The sequence below is a fragment of the Fulmarus glacialis genome, unplaced genomic scaffold, assembly GCF_000690835.1.
Source record: "Fulmarus glacialis isolate BGI_N327 unplaced genomic scaffold, ASM69083v1 scaffold30445, whole genome shotgun sequence".
NCBI classification, from domain to species: domain Eukaryota; kingdom Metazoa; phylum Chordata; class Aves; order Procellariiformes; family Procellariidae; genus Fulmarus; species Fulmarus glacialis.
The window spans coordinates 19,728-36,463 of NW_009214156.1; the positions used below are offsets into that span (position 1 = coordinate 19,728).

The following is a 16,736-nucleotide window of genomic DNA, read 5'->3' on the forward strand; positions in this document are numbered from 1 at the left end:
AGAGTGAGAAAAACTCGTGAGTTGAGATAAAGACAGTTTAATAAAACAGAAAAGGGAGAATAATAATGATAATGATAAAATATACAAAATGAGTGATGCACAATGCAATTGCTCACCACCCACACTGACCAATAACCAGGTAGCAATCGGTACTTCCTGGATCACGCCTACCATTCATATACTGAGCATGACATCACATGGTATGGAATACCCCATTAGCCAGCTGAGCTGGCTGTCCTGATTATGTTCCCTCCCATCTTGTGTACCTAGCTCAGTCAGTAGGCATGGGAGCTGTCCTTGAATTAGCAGGGTACTTAGCAACAACTGAAAACATCAGTGTGTTATCAACATTCTCCTCATACTAAATCCAAAACACAGCACTAGCAAGAAATTTAACCCTATCCTAGCCAAAACCAGGACAGAAGGTTCTGTAAATTCGCTCCAGCTAACTCAATCCCAAGTACACAGTAAGATTAGATTTCAAACACAGGGAATGAGTTATCGTATTGCACGTTATTTCTTCCAGTCATGAAACCATTGTGAGGAAACACACTTCACCTCACAATTGCTTTAAATTATATCAAATTCATAACCCACTTACTATACACAGTGAAATACTGATGTTTTCCATGACACTGACATTCAACCACACTCAGCTGAATCAGGGTCTGAAACACAGGGTCTGAATTCTGGGAGAGCACAGGGCACATGCTACTCCCAACTACCTGCTAGCACCGCTCCTTGCTTAACTCAAACAATCTGGCATAAGAGCGCTTCCTAGAAACCCTGTCTTGTTTGTCAAAAAGCAGATTCTTCCTACCTGCCCAGTTGGACGGATGGGAGAACTGCTTGCTGCTCTGTACAGTTTTCATCGCTTCTCCGAGGGCTGCACTGGCTTTCATCCCATTTAAGAGGGAAGAATAGAAGGCATGCACAAACATTTTGGAAGCAGCCACAGGAACAGGCCAGAGTGACACTAGCACACACTGGGCCCCAGCAGCCAGGAATGCTCTTGTCAAGCCAATTACTCCATCAGCAGTGACTTTGCTGCTGGATTCTTGGTAAGAGCCAAGAACCACTAATTTGACAGGAAGCCGCAGATCCAGGACATCAGCTGCTGTAAGCAGAAACTCCTGAAGAGGAGGGCAGTCTGAGATGCTCTCCACATCACTGGCATCATCTTGCATCCGAAGGGATTCTGGGATTGTGTAGGGGTTCCCAAAAGAACTCTTGCTGCTGGCTGGATTGCTGTCAGTGTTGGGTGTCAGGACCAAAGCAGCCAGTTTCCAGGAGACATGGGTTGCAAAATGGACACATTCTGCCTGAGTGAGAGCACTCATGACCCTCTCTTTTGTTGCTGCACTGCCAACTAAGGGTTGGCAGCCAAGTAACTCAGATACCATATATGCTTCCTCTTCTGCAGAGGGCATAGGTCCCCATAGCCACCTGTCCATAACAGCTGAAGGGAGCTTGGGATTTCCTATGACAGCTGCCATTGAGGTAGAACTGGAGTAAGCAGGAGTATTCTTCCTCGCATGGGACTACAGAGAGAAAGAGAAAGAGAAAATGGGGTTCAAAGATCTGTTTGTTATGGTACTGGTAATAAAACACCCTGTCGCTTCAGCTCTAAACTGAAGTCTGGTTGTCATAATTACAAAAAAACTTTGCGTTTCTTTAGTTTCTTCCATTTAACTCTTCCAAGGAACATCTCCACTTGACTCCAGTCAGGATTTCTATTCCCACATCTTGGGTGAACAAATAGATAATAGAAAACAACAGACTTAGCCCAAGTCCCTTTGAGGGCTGTAGCAGAGCTAAAAGCATGAAGAAGATCCCAGCTTCCCACCTTAAGGGAAGACTACTTGTAATCACTCACTAACTGGTTTCTCACACCTGTATTTCAAGGATCAGTATCACCACTGTCAGCGGCATGGTGCTGCATGCAACTGATTACTGGGGCCTGATACTGAACAGAATAGTCTAATCCCCACATCAGTAATGCTGACAACGTTCAGACCCTTTTGCTGTTCCAGTGACTGTTTAACCCAGTGCAAGCCAAGACGCGCAGCAGACCGCTGCTCAGCAAGAGCAGATGTGACTTAGGGCATTCTCCCTGGAGACCTGGGCCTTAGAAATGCTGATGCCAAACATCAGCATGAAGATAATTCTGCTGGATTTGCCTGTGGTATTCACTTTGCCTCACAGCTTCAGTGTCACGAGACATCAGTGGCCTTCTCCACACCGAAAGCTAAAACGTGGGTAAACATACCAGGAGCATGATAGGACTTGCCAAGGAAGCTCAGTATTGATCACAAACACCTACATTTCTGCAGTCTGCCATGTAGTTTCACACCCCAGGACACGCTATCCTTTAGATGAGGATATCCAAATGATCCACTCCCCTTGTCCTTCCTGGCATGCCTGGGGCTGTAATTTTGTGCTGCAGTAACTACATCAGAATCTACTTCACAGCTGTGGTGCTCATCGTGCTCATCAGAACCCAGAGTGCCTCGGGAAGGTGGTACATTTGTGGTTTCTATTCTGGCGTCTGGCACAGCAGGACAGAACTGCTGCTATTCTAGCATGTATAGGAACCTGCACCCCACAGGAGAGGTTCTATGAGAGAGAGGTTTTATAAGGCAATGTCAGACCTTGGAGCTGGGATTCAGCGATTGGATGGATGGCACTGCAATGAGGCTGAAGCGCTCATAGAGGTACTCATTAGAGGAACTGCCCTTCAGGAGAGCAAAAGGAATGAGGTACAGTTCTCCCTCCAGAACCAGTATCAGCTGGCGGTGGCGGCCAACAGGCCCACTGGAATGCATCAAACCCTGAAAAGAAAAGAAAGAGAATCAGTTCAGCCCCTTCACTCCATCAGTACCCCAGCCTGCACTTTCCAAGCGCCAGGCTCTAGTCGGACCCCACGTCAGGTTTGGAAATATCCGCATCAGAATTACGTGCTGTGTGAACACAGATGTGGTGACAGGTGAACACCCATTGGCATTGGACAGATCTATGCAGCTGGACTGTTGCTCACCTATGCACAAACAATCCCATTGGGACGAACTAGCCTTGAGCACACTGACACGCTGTACAGATCTCAGTCATCACACCCAGCCTTGGCAAGGGTGCTGGGGCGCAGCCGCACCATGGTACAGCAACTCCTTCTGCTCCAGCATAAAATTGGTTTTGTTAACCCCAACCACCTATGTCTGTTAATATTATTATCATCTTATCCTTTGAAAGAGAGTATTCTTTCTGATATTGAATTTCAAAATAGGAATTTCCTATATAAAGGCAAACGATCTACAGACAGATTGTGTGTATGACCCGCGCTTCAAGACACTTGACACTGTAATCAACCCGGAGTCACAAACAGGTTTAAACAGAAAGGATGTTATGGATGGAGAAGTGAGGCAGAGAGATTAATAAATACGGAACACGCAGCTGGGCACAAAAAGTGGCAACTGCTCCCGGTCTCATATAACCGTGGGAATTTCAATCTTATTTATCTAGTGTATCATAAAAATAATTAGTTATCACGCCAGGGAAGAGTAACTTCAAAGCACTGAAATTTGTTCCAGCTTAAACACTTGCAGTACACAAAAAAAAGTCTAAAGGACTCTCATGCAAAACAGCAGTAAATTTCTAAGCAATTCTACACCCGTAAGCTAGAGCAGCAGCCATAGCTTGGCCTAGCAAATAAACCATTCATTTGAAGATGAAACTTTTAGCAAAGCTTGGATGAGACAAAGTCCTCAACTTGACATAGTTTTGGAGATAACCAGTTCAACTAGTGTTGTTCTATTTCTGCCTAGACTGCTTGATGTTCCCAAAGGGAAGCTAACTTTGCAGTGTTCACTGCAGAATGGAGACAAGGATCTAGTATGCAGGACGAGATCCTTGTCTCTAGATTCTCGATTCTTTTGAGAATTTTCATTTAAAGCCATTTTAATTGCCATCAGATGTAGTAAACATCTGTTTTGACAGGAGAAAAACAGCTACTCAGTCTGCTCAGCAAAGGATGACAAAACTGCCTGACTCGTTCCAAGTGAATTTCTGAACTAGCTTCCAATGCCTCCAAACATTACCTTCTCCTGATGCAAATTTTGGGGCTTCAACAGAACAGCAGTAAAGGAAGTATGTTTTTCAAACACAAGGCTTACATTTCATAAATAAAAACCACCAAAACCTCTGAGGTGCTAGCTAGATACATTCTTCTTGGAAGAAATAACATCCATGTTCTACCTCTTTTCTGTTATTTATCAAACATTGCTCCCTTTAACATCCCTGCTTTAGAGCACGCTTATTTCAGTTGAGTCCCCATTTAACAGGGGAGAGAAGACTCTTCCTTCTTTCGCTGCCAACAGTGAACTACTACTATGAAACGTCTAATGGAAACACAGACTTTTGAAACAAGAGGGGTGCAGAAGTAATGTCAGAAAATCCTAAGTGTGGACATGTCAGATAATCAGACAGTGCAACAGAAAAGAAAGGGATATTGTGCATTTTGAGGGTGAATATTACTACTTGTGTAAAGTTTTATATATAGAGCTGGTCCTGGTCCTAACACACAATTCTTCCTCTCCACCTTGCTCAGGGTCTGACTGGAGCAGACTTCCAGACTGCACTGTGATGCACTGACAGCTGACGATTAATTTGAGATACACCGACCCCCTCTCACTAGCAATCAAAGAATAGCAGGAATTTGCAGTCAGTCTCAAGCTTTAGTTCTCAGGCAGCAGCAAAGATGAATGAACGTTACTAAAGAAATAGAAAAATCAGTCCGGCGGTCTCCTCCAAAGGGAGTCGGGAACAAGTCAGAAATACCAAAAAACAGGTCAGCTATGAGGGAGAATGTCAAACAGTAGAAAGTTGAAGAGACAGCGAGGTGCTTTTAAAGGCTTCTTGCCATTTGAAGTGTGAACAAAACTGCTGAAGGATAAGAAAATTTTCATTTAAAAGGAGTTAAAAACAGTTGCTGACCTCTTGCTGTTTCTCCTGTCCTCCTTACAGCTCTGGAGCTCACCCTGCCCCACAGACTGGAGACAGAGAGGCAGGGCAGTTGCTGACACACAGCAGCCTCGGGACCCTTCTTGCAAACCACCTCCGCTCCGTCCTGACATGCTGTTTACAACCCCAGCAGCCCTGAGAGAAGCCTCCCTGGCACTCACTGCCTGGGGTGAATCAGCATGCGTGCTCTGCAGCTAAATTTACCAGCCTCCATTCAGCCGTGCCTCTTTCTGCAGAGCCCCAGCTTCCCACCAGGGCAGTTGTTGCATTCCAGAAATGTTTTTGGGTTTTTTTTGTTTGTTTGTTTTTTTAATACATATTCCATTTTACTTATTGCTCTAGGAGCGTTAGCTGTCAGCAACACAATCAGAGCATCTGAATTACAGTGACATGTGCCCAGCAGAATTTTTAATTTGTATGTAAAACCCCTAGAGTTTATATTTTTAGAGTTTAATATTTTTTCCTCAGGATGGCTGTATGTGCATTACAGAAACAGAAATAAAACTATGAGGATCACTTGTGTTTCATATGTCCCCAAGAATTAATTGTTAGGGTGAGTTCTAACAAAAAAAAATCTCTTTAGTGAGAAAAAGGAGAAAGCATGAACTGCCAAGCACAGGAACATGTGCTCTACTCACTCCACAGCAACGATACTGGCTACACTGGTGATTTGTCACGAAGTTGGATAAGTCTCTGGTCCATCACTCGTGGGGAGCGTGGCTGTGCAGGGTTAGGCCAGCTGACAGCTGCTGGCTTGGATGGATCCCTCACTCCTCACTTGCAGCTAGTGTCGCTATAATTGGAAGTTTCCGTTATAATGGGACTGCCAACCACGCACAAGACCTGAACTGCATCTTCTTACAAAGTGGCCAGTAAGAACCCTGTATCTGCTAATTCTGTGCCCTCTGAAAGCCCTGCCAAGCCCTATGGTACCTTATTGGAGCCAATTTTGGGCCTCAGACACCCAAACCTGCCAAGCAGTGCCCAAGCACAGTGCATCCTCACTGGGAAGGAGAAGCAGGCTCCTGGGATTCCCCATGAGGATTTCCTCCCTGCCTGTCTTACCTATTTACACTAGATGTAGGCAGGCGTTAAACTCCCAGGTGAAGCTTTCTCAAGAATATTGTAGAAGATGACAGAGAAAACCCGTAAGCAGGGCTGACCTCCTTGCCCTGCAAAGAGGATGCACATGCCGCCTCTGAAGCAGAAGGCTCCACTCTCCAAGATTCACGGTGTGACAGTGGGATCACAGGCTGACAGAGCTAACAAAGGCTCAGGCTCACAAAGGTTATGCCTCCGCAACAGAAGTGACGTCTACAGACAAGATTAAAGTGTCCAAACAGCCTTTAAAGTAACCCAAGGCAGAGCTGGTTTTCCCTCTCACATGACAGCATGGTGACATTTTGATCTGTTTGTTCAGCTGGATACAAATTGAGAAAAGATTAATTCTTGATTGAGTGACTTTACCTCTTCTAGCTAGAGATACCGCGCAACAGAAACAGGACTTTTTAATTTATCCTGCCATTGCTCCGTAAGACTGGAACCAGGGGCCGTGCTGCCGCCCCTGGCCTCCCGCACGGGCTGGCCAGGGCTGCTGCAGGACACTGCGCCACACAGCTTCCCTTTGCTTCTGAATTCACCCCGTGATCCACCAGCACAGGACGACGCCGGGGCCTGCGTCCTCCACCCCTGCGTTGGCAGGTGCGCCCCGGTGCAGCACCGCCACGCGCAGAGCAGGGCCCTGAATAGGCCGAGCGCTGGGACACCGGCAGTGAACCAAGCAGGCTGCCGAGCGCCTGACCAGCCCCAGCAGCAGCTCCCACCCACTGCACCTGCCAGGAGCACGTCCATCTCCTTGCAGAAGCACCAACCCCTGGGATGGAGGGAGAGCAAGGCCCAGCTTGTCTGGCTGCAGCTAGCTGCCAGCGCAGCACTGCACGGCAGCGGGAGGCACAGGGTGGGCCAGTGGTGCTGCCGGGCTCCCAGTACTGCTTTTTCTATCTGCCTGATCTGTTTGTCCCTAGGTAGAGCTGCTCAGTTTGCCAATTAGTATTAGTGAATTAAGGATACACTTCCTGCTTAGGTTCATCAAAAGCATTACACTTTGGCAGCTGACTGGAAGTGCTATCAACAGCAACATCCCTTGTTTCCACCTTCCAACACACCCAGTCTCCCCATCTGGGAAGACCAAGTGAAAATCACCATGCTTCAGATACAATCCTCAAGCTGCCTATTCTTGCTTTCCCACACTGACAGGGGATTTTGGTAAGTGAATTTCTGCATTTGTCAGCATCAAAGGCTTACTCCTTCCATAGGTCCTATCAATAAGTCGTAGAGTGCACGGAGTGGGGGTTTGGTGAAGGAAGTCTGCCTCCTTGGAAGAGATGATGTTCCATCCTTAACAGGAGACATGGTACTGCTGAACAGACTGGTCATGCTCTGACAGCTCCTGTGGGCAAAAGGCAAGTGAGAGGTTAGTTGCAGAAATCTGAGGTTCACTACAGGTTGCCCTGACTTCATAACACTGAGCCAGTCCCTGTCCATCCAGAGGGCTCTGTTCTGTAAGATGCTTCATGGCAGGGCTTTATCCTCCCATTTAGCTTCACACCACAATGAACAATGACATTAATGGCAGGGTGAACCAGTTGCAGACAGCGTATTACATTGCTATGGAGTTTCTCTACAAACTCAAGTGCCTGAAGTGCTGTTCACAGTTTTTACCGCATACCTACGTATAGCGGTTGTGTGCAGGCTAACATGAGACCCACTAACAACTGACTATAATCACAGGAAGATTTGCACTTAGGTTTTGCACCAACTAATCTAGCATGCTACCAAAAGGAAATATGACAACAGGCAAACAACAAGACCTGAAGATTACACCTGCACTTGCTGCCACTCCTCTGAACGGCTCCACAAAGTCAGAGAGCTGTCCTGGAGCCCATTTCTGACATCCCCACAGACAGAGCTCTGCACGTATTCTCCTGGCATCACCAGCCACCAAACACGGTCACTTTGAGGAGACTTGAGATGGCATGACTACAAAAAGTTATTGCCCTATTGAGGAAATGATGTTGCCCCATTCTGGTCTCACTGATCCAGCAGCTGTGCTCCCCAGAAAGGTTATCCTTGGCTTGGTGCCATGAACAACCATTTTATGTGAAAAGGGTAACTTTCCAGAAAGTTTTAACAGGTGGGCCTTAAAGAACAGGCGGGGAGGGAAATAAGACATTAAACAGTAACGGTAGTGCAAGGTCTGAAGTAACCAGAGTCACCACTGGGGCTGTCCAGTAATGAACACAACAATCTCAAGCATAAAAGGCCACCCATGAGGCAAAACATGCCCTGTTGTCCTCAAGGTGCCAAATGCATTCGATGGAGGGTTCCATGAAATCCCAGTCCAAATCATACTCCGATGCTGCTGCGCAGAGAAAGCCTCCCTCCATTCTTAGGCTCTATGAAGCACAGCGCTGTTTTGCCTCTCAGACACCTTCCAATGCTACGTGCCTTTGGCAATTTACACAACAGGAAAGCAGCTACAGTTTCCCGATACATGACCAAATTCACACGCTTTGTCAGGACACTAGTCTGCAATGTCCTTTTTTTAAGAACGTTTACTCAGAAGAAATGCCTTGTCTCTGTTCCTTATTTTTACCTCTTGCCTGGATCAATTTTTGGCTATCAACACAGAAAAGAAATAAGAACAGAAAATACTTGCACATCCAGGAAATCAAAAGAAAATTCAGCATCCAACAGCTATGTTAATCAATGAGATATATTAATAGTTGATTGCATATTTGCTATAGGCATAGATATTCGTATGTATGTATATATATATGCCTATAGCAGATATACACACACACATATAGGCAGTGTCTCTTCATACTGCCAGATTAAGCCAACATGCAGGAAAAAACAAGGAGAGCAAAACCATTGCACTCAAGTGCACTCCTCCTACCACTGACAAACCACAGGCCTCAGATATACCCCTGACCTTTTCTGACACATACCAACAGATTCAGAAAATTTCTTTCTCCCCTCTTTTTCTCTCCTCAGTTGCTGCAACCAGTCTCCAGACCCAGCTCACATCATGTCTAAAACCTATTCTCTAAAGAAAAAACGATGCTACCATGCATGCTCCCCACAAACAAGGAATTTACATCTTATGGGCCAACAGGAGTCATTTAAGAATACAGACAGAAGCCTGGTGTCAACTGCCTATGCTCTCTGATGCAGAGATTCTGATGAAGGTACAAGTATGCTGCTGCTACTCAGAGCTGCTGAAAACTTGACTAGGTGGCTTGCGCAATACCAAGTTCATTGCAGGATCAGCATGGACCCAGCACTGTCTGCTCCCCTCTGGACCCCTCTGCCTAGCTTCACTGCAGCAGCTGACTGAGCCAAGCACACTTTGCAGTGCTCAGTTGTTTCCATACTTTATGTGGCACAGATTTTAAAATCAGATCAGGAAATGAAAACTGCGCTTTCCCAATCTCATGCATTTCTAGTGCCCTGGACCCTGTGCTCAAAGCACATCTCTCCAGTATATCCTGCCTGATATACCAGTCTAGAAGGGCAGGGATACCCCACTGCTTATCTAGGAACCAGTGGGCATGCAGAGCTTTAGTCCAAGCACAAGAGCCCTGACCTTCCCAAGAAGCAGCTATTTGCCAGCAGGTGGCACTCGCCAGCCTCACCTGCTGCATTAAGCAATTTTAACACATTAATTTATTGCAGGGAATAAGGGCTTGATTACTCTAATCAGCAGAGCCTCCTTCATCTTGGTTTCACAGCCAAGCAGCTCTAGATTTATTCCTTCACCACCTGGATTGCTTTTTATTAGAACAAAACCAAGGGAGTATCATAAATCTTTTACATCTCTTGCCTGTGTGTTTTTGTACACAAAGGAGAGAAAATCCATAGGGGTAGGATGGACAGAGATCTTTTGTAGCAGGCAGAGCAGACCTGGAGCCCTGGGCCAGCCCACTCCCTTGCCTCTCAAACCAGTGCAAACAAACGGCTCTCCAGGTGGCTTGTCAGGCATCTGAGTCCAGGTGATTTCGATGTGACAGGAGGGAGACTTTTGAACCTTTTGGCCAAATGCCCCTTCTACAGAGCGCCAGTGCTAGCTTCTGGGATGCCGCACTGATCATTTCTACCTTGCTCTTGCAATGTAGAGGGGTCCCCTGATTTCTGGAACAGTAAAATCTCTCATTTGGAAGCCTTTACAAAGACTCTGCAGTGCTGCTTATTTATAACCCTTTGTATAAGGCAGCCTGACGTGCAGCAAGCAGAGGAAACAGCACAAACTGGGACTCAGGACTGCCTGCATATATCAGCGTTAACTCTGCTTCCGCCCTTTGTCTTGGAGATGCAAGAACAAAGCAATGATCCCATGACAGCCTCAGAGAAAGGGGGAGAAAGCCCATGTCATGCAAGCCTTGAGCTCAGACTGATTTGGCCTACCACCAGCCTCACAGGGCCTGGCTCTGCTGGCAGAGGACGAACGAGGCTGGGCCCGGGCAGGAAGGAGGGGTTCATACCATCAGCACAGAGCTGCTCTTGCCTTGGCACTCATTAGGACTCTGGACGAGTCAAATACTACTCATGACCAAGCACTGCCATTCTGGAGGGCTGGGGGTCAGACTTACTGCTGCAGTGGTCTTACAGCCTCAGGACAATGGATATCCATCAGGCCTGTCATTCTGCAAGCCTTCCTCAAAAAGACCCTTCCTAGAGATGCAGCCCTGAATCCACACTCCCAATACCAAGCTGTGGGAAGCTCCAGAAAACATTCAGATATGAGCTCCCTGTGGATGCTTTCAAGGATCTGCAATTATCTCCAGAACCCACCAGTGGTTGCACAAAACCCACAGACCACCCAGCACTCTCTGCTTGTGTGGTCTGTACTTGGGCAGCTACAGCGCTGCACCCCGTATGGTAGAGAACCAGACAGATAAGAAACTCTCTAGCCACTGCTTTCCAATCTGCCTTCCGAAGACCTTGCTTCATCCTGGGCCAGCCAGCAACCCTGGTACACCCCTATCCCTCTGCTCCAGAGCGGGTCAGCTGCTCGGTTCTCCAGGGCAAGCTGTCAGGCCCCTGAGGGCATTATAGGCTTTGATGATCCTGACCAGCCTGAACTGGGGCCTTTACCAACATGCCCGGCCCACGAGCCCAGGAGCTCTCTTTACGCTGGGGGCTGGGCCTTCGGTCTCTGCTTCAGCTACGCTGCAGGTATGCTTGTCTCCAGCTCCATCACAGCCCTGCCTGCGCCTGCCCGTGAACCCTGCCGATCCTGAGCCTGACTGGCCAACTAACATCCCCTCAGACCTGCCCCCTCCCAATTGATCTGCACAGCCATCAGTGGGCTGTGCCTGATCCCAGTTACTGCCACCAGACCCAATCCTGACTTGTACACTTGCACACCTGGCTTGACCTCAGACCTGCCTCATCACCAGGCATTTGCCCGATGATCTGGACTCTTGGCTGACTCTGGCTGCCCTCCCCAGGTCTGCCCTGCTCACTTCACTGGGTACTGCGGGATGGGGTCCTGCTGGTGTGGCCCCTGCCGCGCAGGCTCTGCTGCTGCACCTGGCTCCTGGCTCCCCATCCATTAGGAAGCAGCTGGTCCTCGCTGTGTGACAACATAAGCACAGCCTACAGAGCCAGAATCAACACAAAGGCAGGGTCCCACACCAAGAGGAGAGGGGAGATACGCTCAGACATCTTATGATGGTCACCATGAGAAACCCTGAGCAAAGAGATGAAACAGTATCTTGGCAATAGCCATGTTTTTACTGCTGCTGAGGCTCCATGCGAATTGTAACCACCTTCTGCTAGATTCCTCTGGCTGGATTCAGAGACTTTACTCTTACTGCGGCACTGAGCTTGCTCTGGAAATCTCCAACTGTGCTTGTAGGACTGGCCATGGATCCTGAGCATGCTGACTCTGCTGGAAAAAAATCAAGCTCTTTGCAATCATAAGGGAAGCTGGGAGATAGCAATGGCCTTGGCAGAAGTGAATTCACATCTCAAGTTATATTGCTCCTTACCTCCCAATTTGCCTTTTACAAATTCTCACCCGACTCCATTGAAAAAATTACCCTTAAGGAAGTATATTTTACCCTTTGAGCAGCGTCAGGGCTGATTCTTATGTTTTCTGCAGGAATGTGGAAGGAGGACAAACTGTATCCCCATGATGGTGGAGGGGCCAAAGAAAAGGTGGGGGGAGCTATATTCAGGTACAGGTAGTGATCAAGTACTCTGCTGGAGCAGAAGACAGGAGCAGGGAGGAAATCAGATTTTAATCTGGAAACCCAACAAAAGTCTAAGAGCCCTAAGGAGCAGAGAAAACAGAAGCTGCATAAGACATGAGCAATTGGGACTATCCTGGGGGCTATATCAGCGGCATCCACAGCTTAGACAGCTATTGCCCAGTACCGAGATCACTGCAGTGTCCCTTCAGTGCTTCCTTCTCCTCCGAAGTCCATTTCTTCTCACTTCTTCCTTAAGTTAACTGCCAAACCCCCATATTTTTGCTTTTCTAAGCAGAACTGCCAAAAAATCATACTATTCTCTGCTTAAAAGCTAGGCTACCTGATGACAGCAGCCAGAGGGCAACCGTCCCAAACCAAGGGGTTCCTTTCAGTCACCCGCTGGTTGCCAGACAAGGAGACTGGATGGCTCCAAACAGTCCCAGCATCTCCAGGGCCTCATTTTCTAACATAGGACCTTAACAGCATGTGCAATTCCTGTGCGTGAGGGACTTGCACTGGCCCCAAGCCATGCAAACTCCCTTGAGGATCTCCAACATTCAAGCACAAGATGTGAACAAGCATTCAGCCCCACATGAGGAATGCAGGGCCTGCCTTGGCAGTAGGGAAGACAAGCTCTTATTCTCAGCTCCAAGCAGGCCCTACTCGTCTTTGTCCCCTGCAGCGCAAAAGCCAAAGCAAACAGACACCATACCTTCAGTCACTGCTTGTGAGCCACAATTTTACCATCCTCTGAAGCACTACAGCAGCAACAATCCACTCAGCATTGACCTACAGCTACATGAACTTGCTGCAGTACTAGCTGGCAGAAAAGCCACTGCACAGAGGAGGTGAGCTGGAGTCTGGAGCTGCAACATCACAGCTTGTGCTCTTGCTAACCATTCAATTCTGTTGCTTAACCAAAGCCTAAGATCTCACAGTTCCTTCTTAGAGCTCTAGGCCAGTGCACAGAAATGCTGCCTGTTCCCCTTTTACTTCTTAATCTGCTCTCTTCCATGCAGATTTTCATCTGCGTCCTTCCTGAAGCTTCAGGGCTCTTGCAAGGATGCCTCCTGGTTGTCCCAAGCTTGGTGTGCTGCATGCCATGAGCCACACCACTCTCTACACAGCTTAATTATAAAGAACCACACGGTATAGCAAGAGGCCAGCTAATGCTTTCTGCAGTGCCCTTCTAGACTCTGTAACCTCAGTTTGATCATCTACAGGACTGGAACAGACATTAAGTACAGGAGGTATTCAAAGGCTTGGGCAGGACTACAGCATCTACTCTGAATTCAGGGCTTAGCAAGCCAGGTGCAAAACAGATGTGGCAGCATTAGCTCTGCCACTGGAGCCCCCTGGCACACCCCCATCTGCAGGCAAAAGGTGGGCAGGCAGGCCATTCAGCAGTGTCTTCTCATTCTCTTCATCTCAGTGCTCATGGCGAGAACATCAAAGACATGGCTGCTTCTAGTGCTCCTCCTGATGCTCTTGTGAGGGTGCTTGTAATTAAGTGCCCAAGTTGCCCCATCCTTGAGCTTCTCCTAAAAGCTGCAAACTAGTCACCTGACAAGGCACCTGAGGTAAGCTCCTGGATGTGGGCTCAAGGTAATGCGCTTGGCTCCTATGAAGCAGAAAGACATAGATGCTGCATGGTTGGCCGCTGCAGTGTTTCTGAGGATTAGCATTCCCTGGAGCAGAATTGGATCATATTTTTCCCCTCTAATCAGAGGGGCATTCTCCTGTCCTTCTAAGCCTGATGAACTAGCAAAACATCTCAGCAATCCTGGGGATCTGCCTGTTTGATCCCAAACTAGCAAGTACTCATATTTCATCATCAATGCAGCAGCTTGAACAAATACGCATGTGGATTCTGGAAAGAAAAACAGGCCAGTTGTTGGTGCCAACAGGCAGCTCCCAGTTTCATGAGGATGCTGTTACAGCTCACAAGCTCCAGTGATGGCTCACAACACTGCAGGCTGATCACATTTTCTTTTCCAGCTGAGAAAGGCCTGGGGTATCCTGAGCTCACAATCAATGCTGGAGCACAGATCTAGCCAGAAACCTTGGGTTGCGTCATGCAGCCCCTCTCCACTGGGGGAGTGGTAACACTGGAAAAATTCTGTCTTCAATTTTCGTTTCGAATGCTTGTCCTAATCAGCACAGTAATGTGAAAGACTGAGACCTTATCAAGTTGTAAGAGGCAGAAAATGAGTGGAGACTGTGCTGCTAGCACACAGTCCTGTAACTCTGGAAATGCAGCTAATTCCCAGCTAATTAGCACACCAGTTAAGATCAACAGAAACAAGTATTTCCGTAAGTGTGTTGCAGACAGCTCCAAGCTCCACACCTCACAGACAGCAGGGACTAAACAGAGCTCCCCTGCAATTGTTCAGATAGTCAAAAACAGCACTTGGCCAGAAGAAGAGCAAATTCGAAATGGCTGCCCCTCAGGACAGCATTATCAGTTAACAATTGCTGACTATCACCTTAAGCTATCAAATTCACCTAGAAACGCAATGAAGATGCCACCCCCTACGCCTCCCAAACCAAGCTACTGAGTTCTTAAGTGAAATACATAGTCCTATCTAGGTCTCTGCCTGTGCCTGGGGTCCTCCCTCCCACAAGAGGCACAATGATGCTTTCAGTCCTTGTCCTGCCTCCTGGCACTGAAAATTTCTATTTCTAAAGAAGGAAGCAATAGGACCCCATGCCCTTTCAGGACCTGGCAGGGCTTCTTTGTCCCTCGCATCCAGCACTTGAGTCTGTAGAACAAAACCAACCCCCAACAGGCCACCTATTTGTGGAAGGCCACCAGGCACTTGAAGCTCGCAGGCTGGATGCACATGCAACACTAGGCAGTAATGGATTCTAAATCCCATCAGGAGCAAGATGCTCTCCTGAGGGAGGAAGAAATTCTCACTGCACCACATGAACACAAAAGAAAAGGACAGAAGGGAAATGCCTATGGGCCCCTTTGCTCAGAAGGGGAGAGTGCTGCACAGTACTAACATATGGACCTTATTCCTAAGAGAGATGCTTAATGTTCCCCATACATCCACGCTGTGAAGAATGGATGGTTACTGCTACCGTAAAGGACAGTATCAGTTTGCTGCTCTGTGCCCCCACAACTCGGGGCAATAGGGAGACCATGAGCAATGGCATTGGCTGCACCCTAAACTTGCAATTTAGAGAGAAGCCCATCACCGAGATGTCTCATTCTGCTTGCTGATCCCCACAGTGCAGTGCTGTATTCTCACCTGTTCAAGAGGTTTTTCCTGCTGCCCATCCTCAGGAAGCCAGTCGGATCAGTCATTGAGTTCAGCTTGTTATTCATCTCCTCAAACTGTTGGTCCATGATATCCCCAGCTTCACTCTCAGTCTCGCTACTGGCACAGGCTCTGCAGAGGGAACAGCAGGGTGAAGGAGTCATTGACGCAAGACAGAGCAACAGCTTTGTGACAAATGCTCAGCCAGTTTGAGAGAAAATGTTTTTCAGACACAACCTCAACCAAATGCTAAAGTCAAATTTTCCCTGGATTGCACCACCTCCTCCTGTCAGGCATATAAGAGAGTAACAACCCCATCCCCTCTTCTTCTCCTAGGCATTCTTCAAGGTTTGAAGAGTGGCACACATTGATGGACATACAGGACACAAATTCTCGTGCACTGCAGGTATGGACTTTTGGAGCTGTAGCACAACACAGAAGAGCTGAGGTCTGCAGCAAACGCCACCTTGGCCCTTGATTTGGCCAAGAACATGTGTTAGTGCATCCTTTTCAGATTTCCACAATAATAACTCCAAGCTCTGTATGCTTCCTTCACTGGCAAAATGCATCATAAAAAAGGGAGCCATGCTGCTTCTCCTGTTATACAAACAGGGAAAGCACAGAGAAAAAAAATTTACTCTATCAATGTCAATAGGACAGCAGCAATAGAGAGAGAAATAGAGCCCAAAATTTCTAAATTTTCCATCTCCTGACATTAATATCTAAATTATCATCTTAGTGTAGATTTTCTGTCAAATTGCTGTTCGCATTTTCTCTTCTTTCTAAAAGCAGAAGGCAAACACAACTATCGTATGTGCATTTTTAACAACCCCTCCCTTTAATTTAATAAATAATTTGCATATTATATGGTGCATCACAAACCTTGGAATTTGTACACAAGCTAAACCTGCTATGCTACCTGCTGAAGCCGCCTTGTATCCCTTCTGTTTCCTTTTGGGTGCCTGACAACTTGGGGCCTTTCCTTAAGGCTCTTTCCAACAAGAGCACATGAATTACATTAATGCACAACACGTACTTGTGCAGGTAACTAGAGCTGTCTCTACGTTGCTGTATGGATCACAGGATATCTTGTAAGCATACTTCCAGGTCAATATAATTTAATAACCTGAAAGAGTAAGTCCTGACAAAAGCCAATCACTTAATGAACACTGAAATGGGGTTAGCTGAACAACGGGGG

The 16,736-nt window shown here is 47.3% G+C and overlaps 1 protein-coding gene across 1 annotated transcript in view; it reads right to left on the minus strand.

The window, feature by feature from the left end:
* Positions 1–16,736, minus strand: part of TTC28 (tetratricopeptide repeat domain 28) — a 75,460-nt gene that overhangs the window by 9,763 nt on the left and 48,961 nt on the right. Inside the window, exons 13-16 of the mRNA XM_009578467.1 lie at positions 15,530–15,670; positions 7,318–7,462; positions 2,652–2,831; positions 821–1,541 (exon numbers count right to left, since the gene is read on the minus strand). Coding sequence (XP_009576762.1) covers positions 821–1,541; positions 2,652–2,831; positions 7,318–7,462; positions 15,530–15,670 — 1,187 coding nt within the window. The remainder of the gene's footprint in view (positions 1–820; positions 1,542–2,651; positions 2,832–7,317; positions 7,463–15,529; positions 15,671–16,736) is intronic.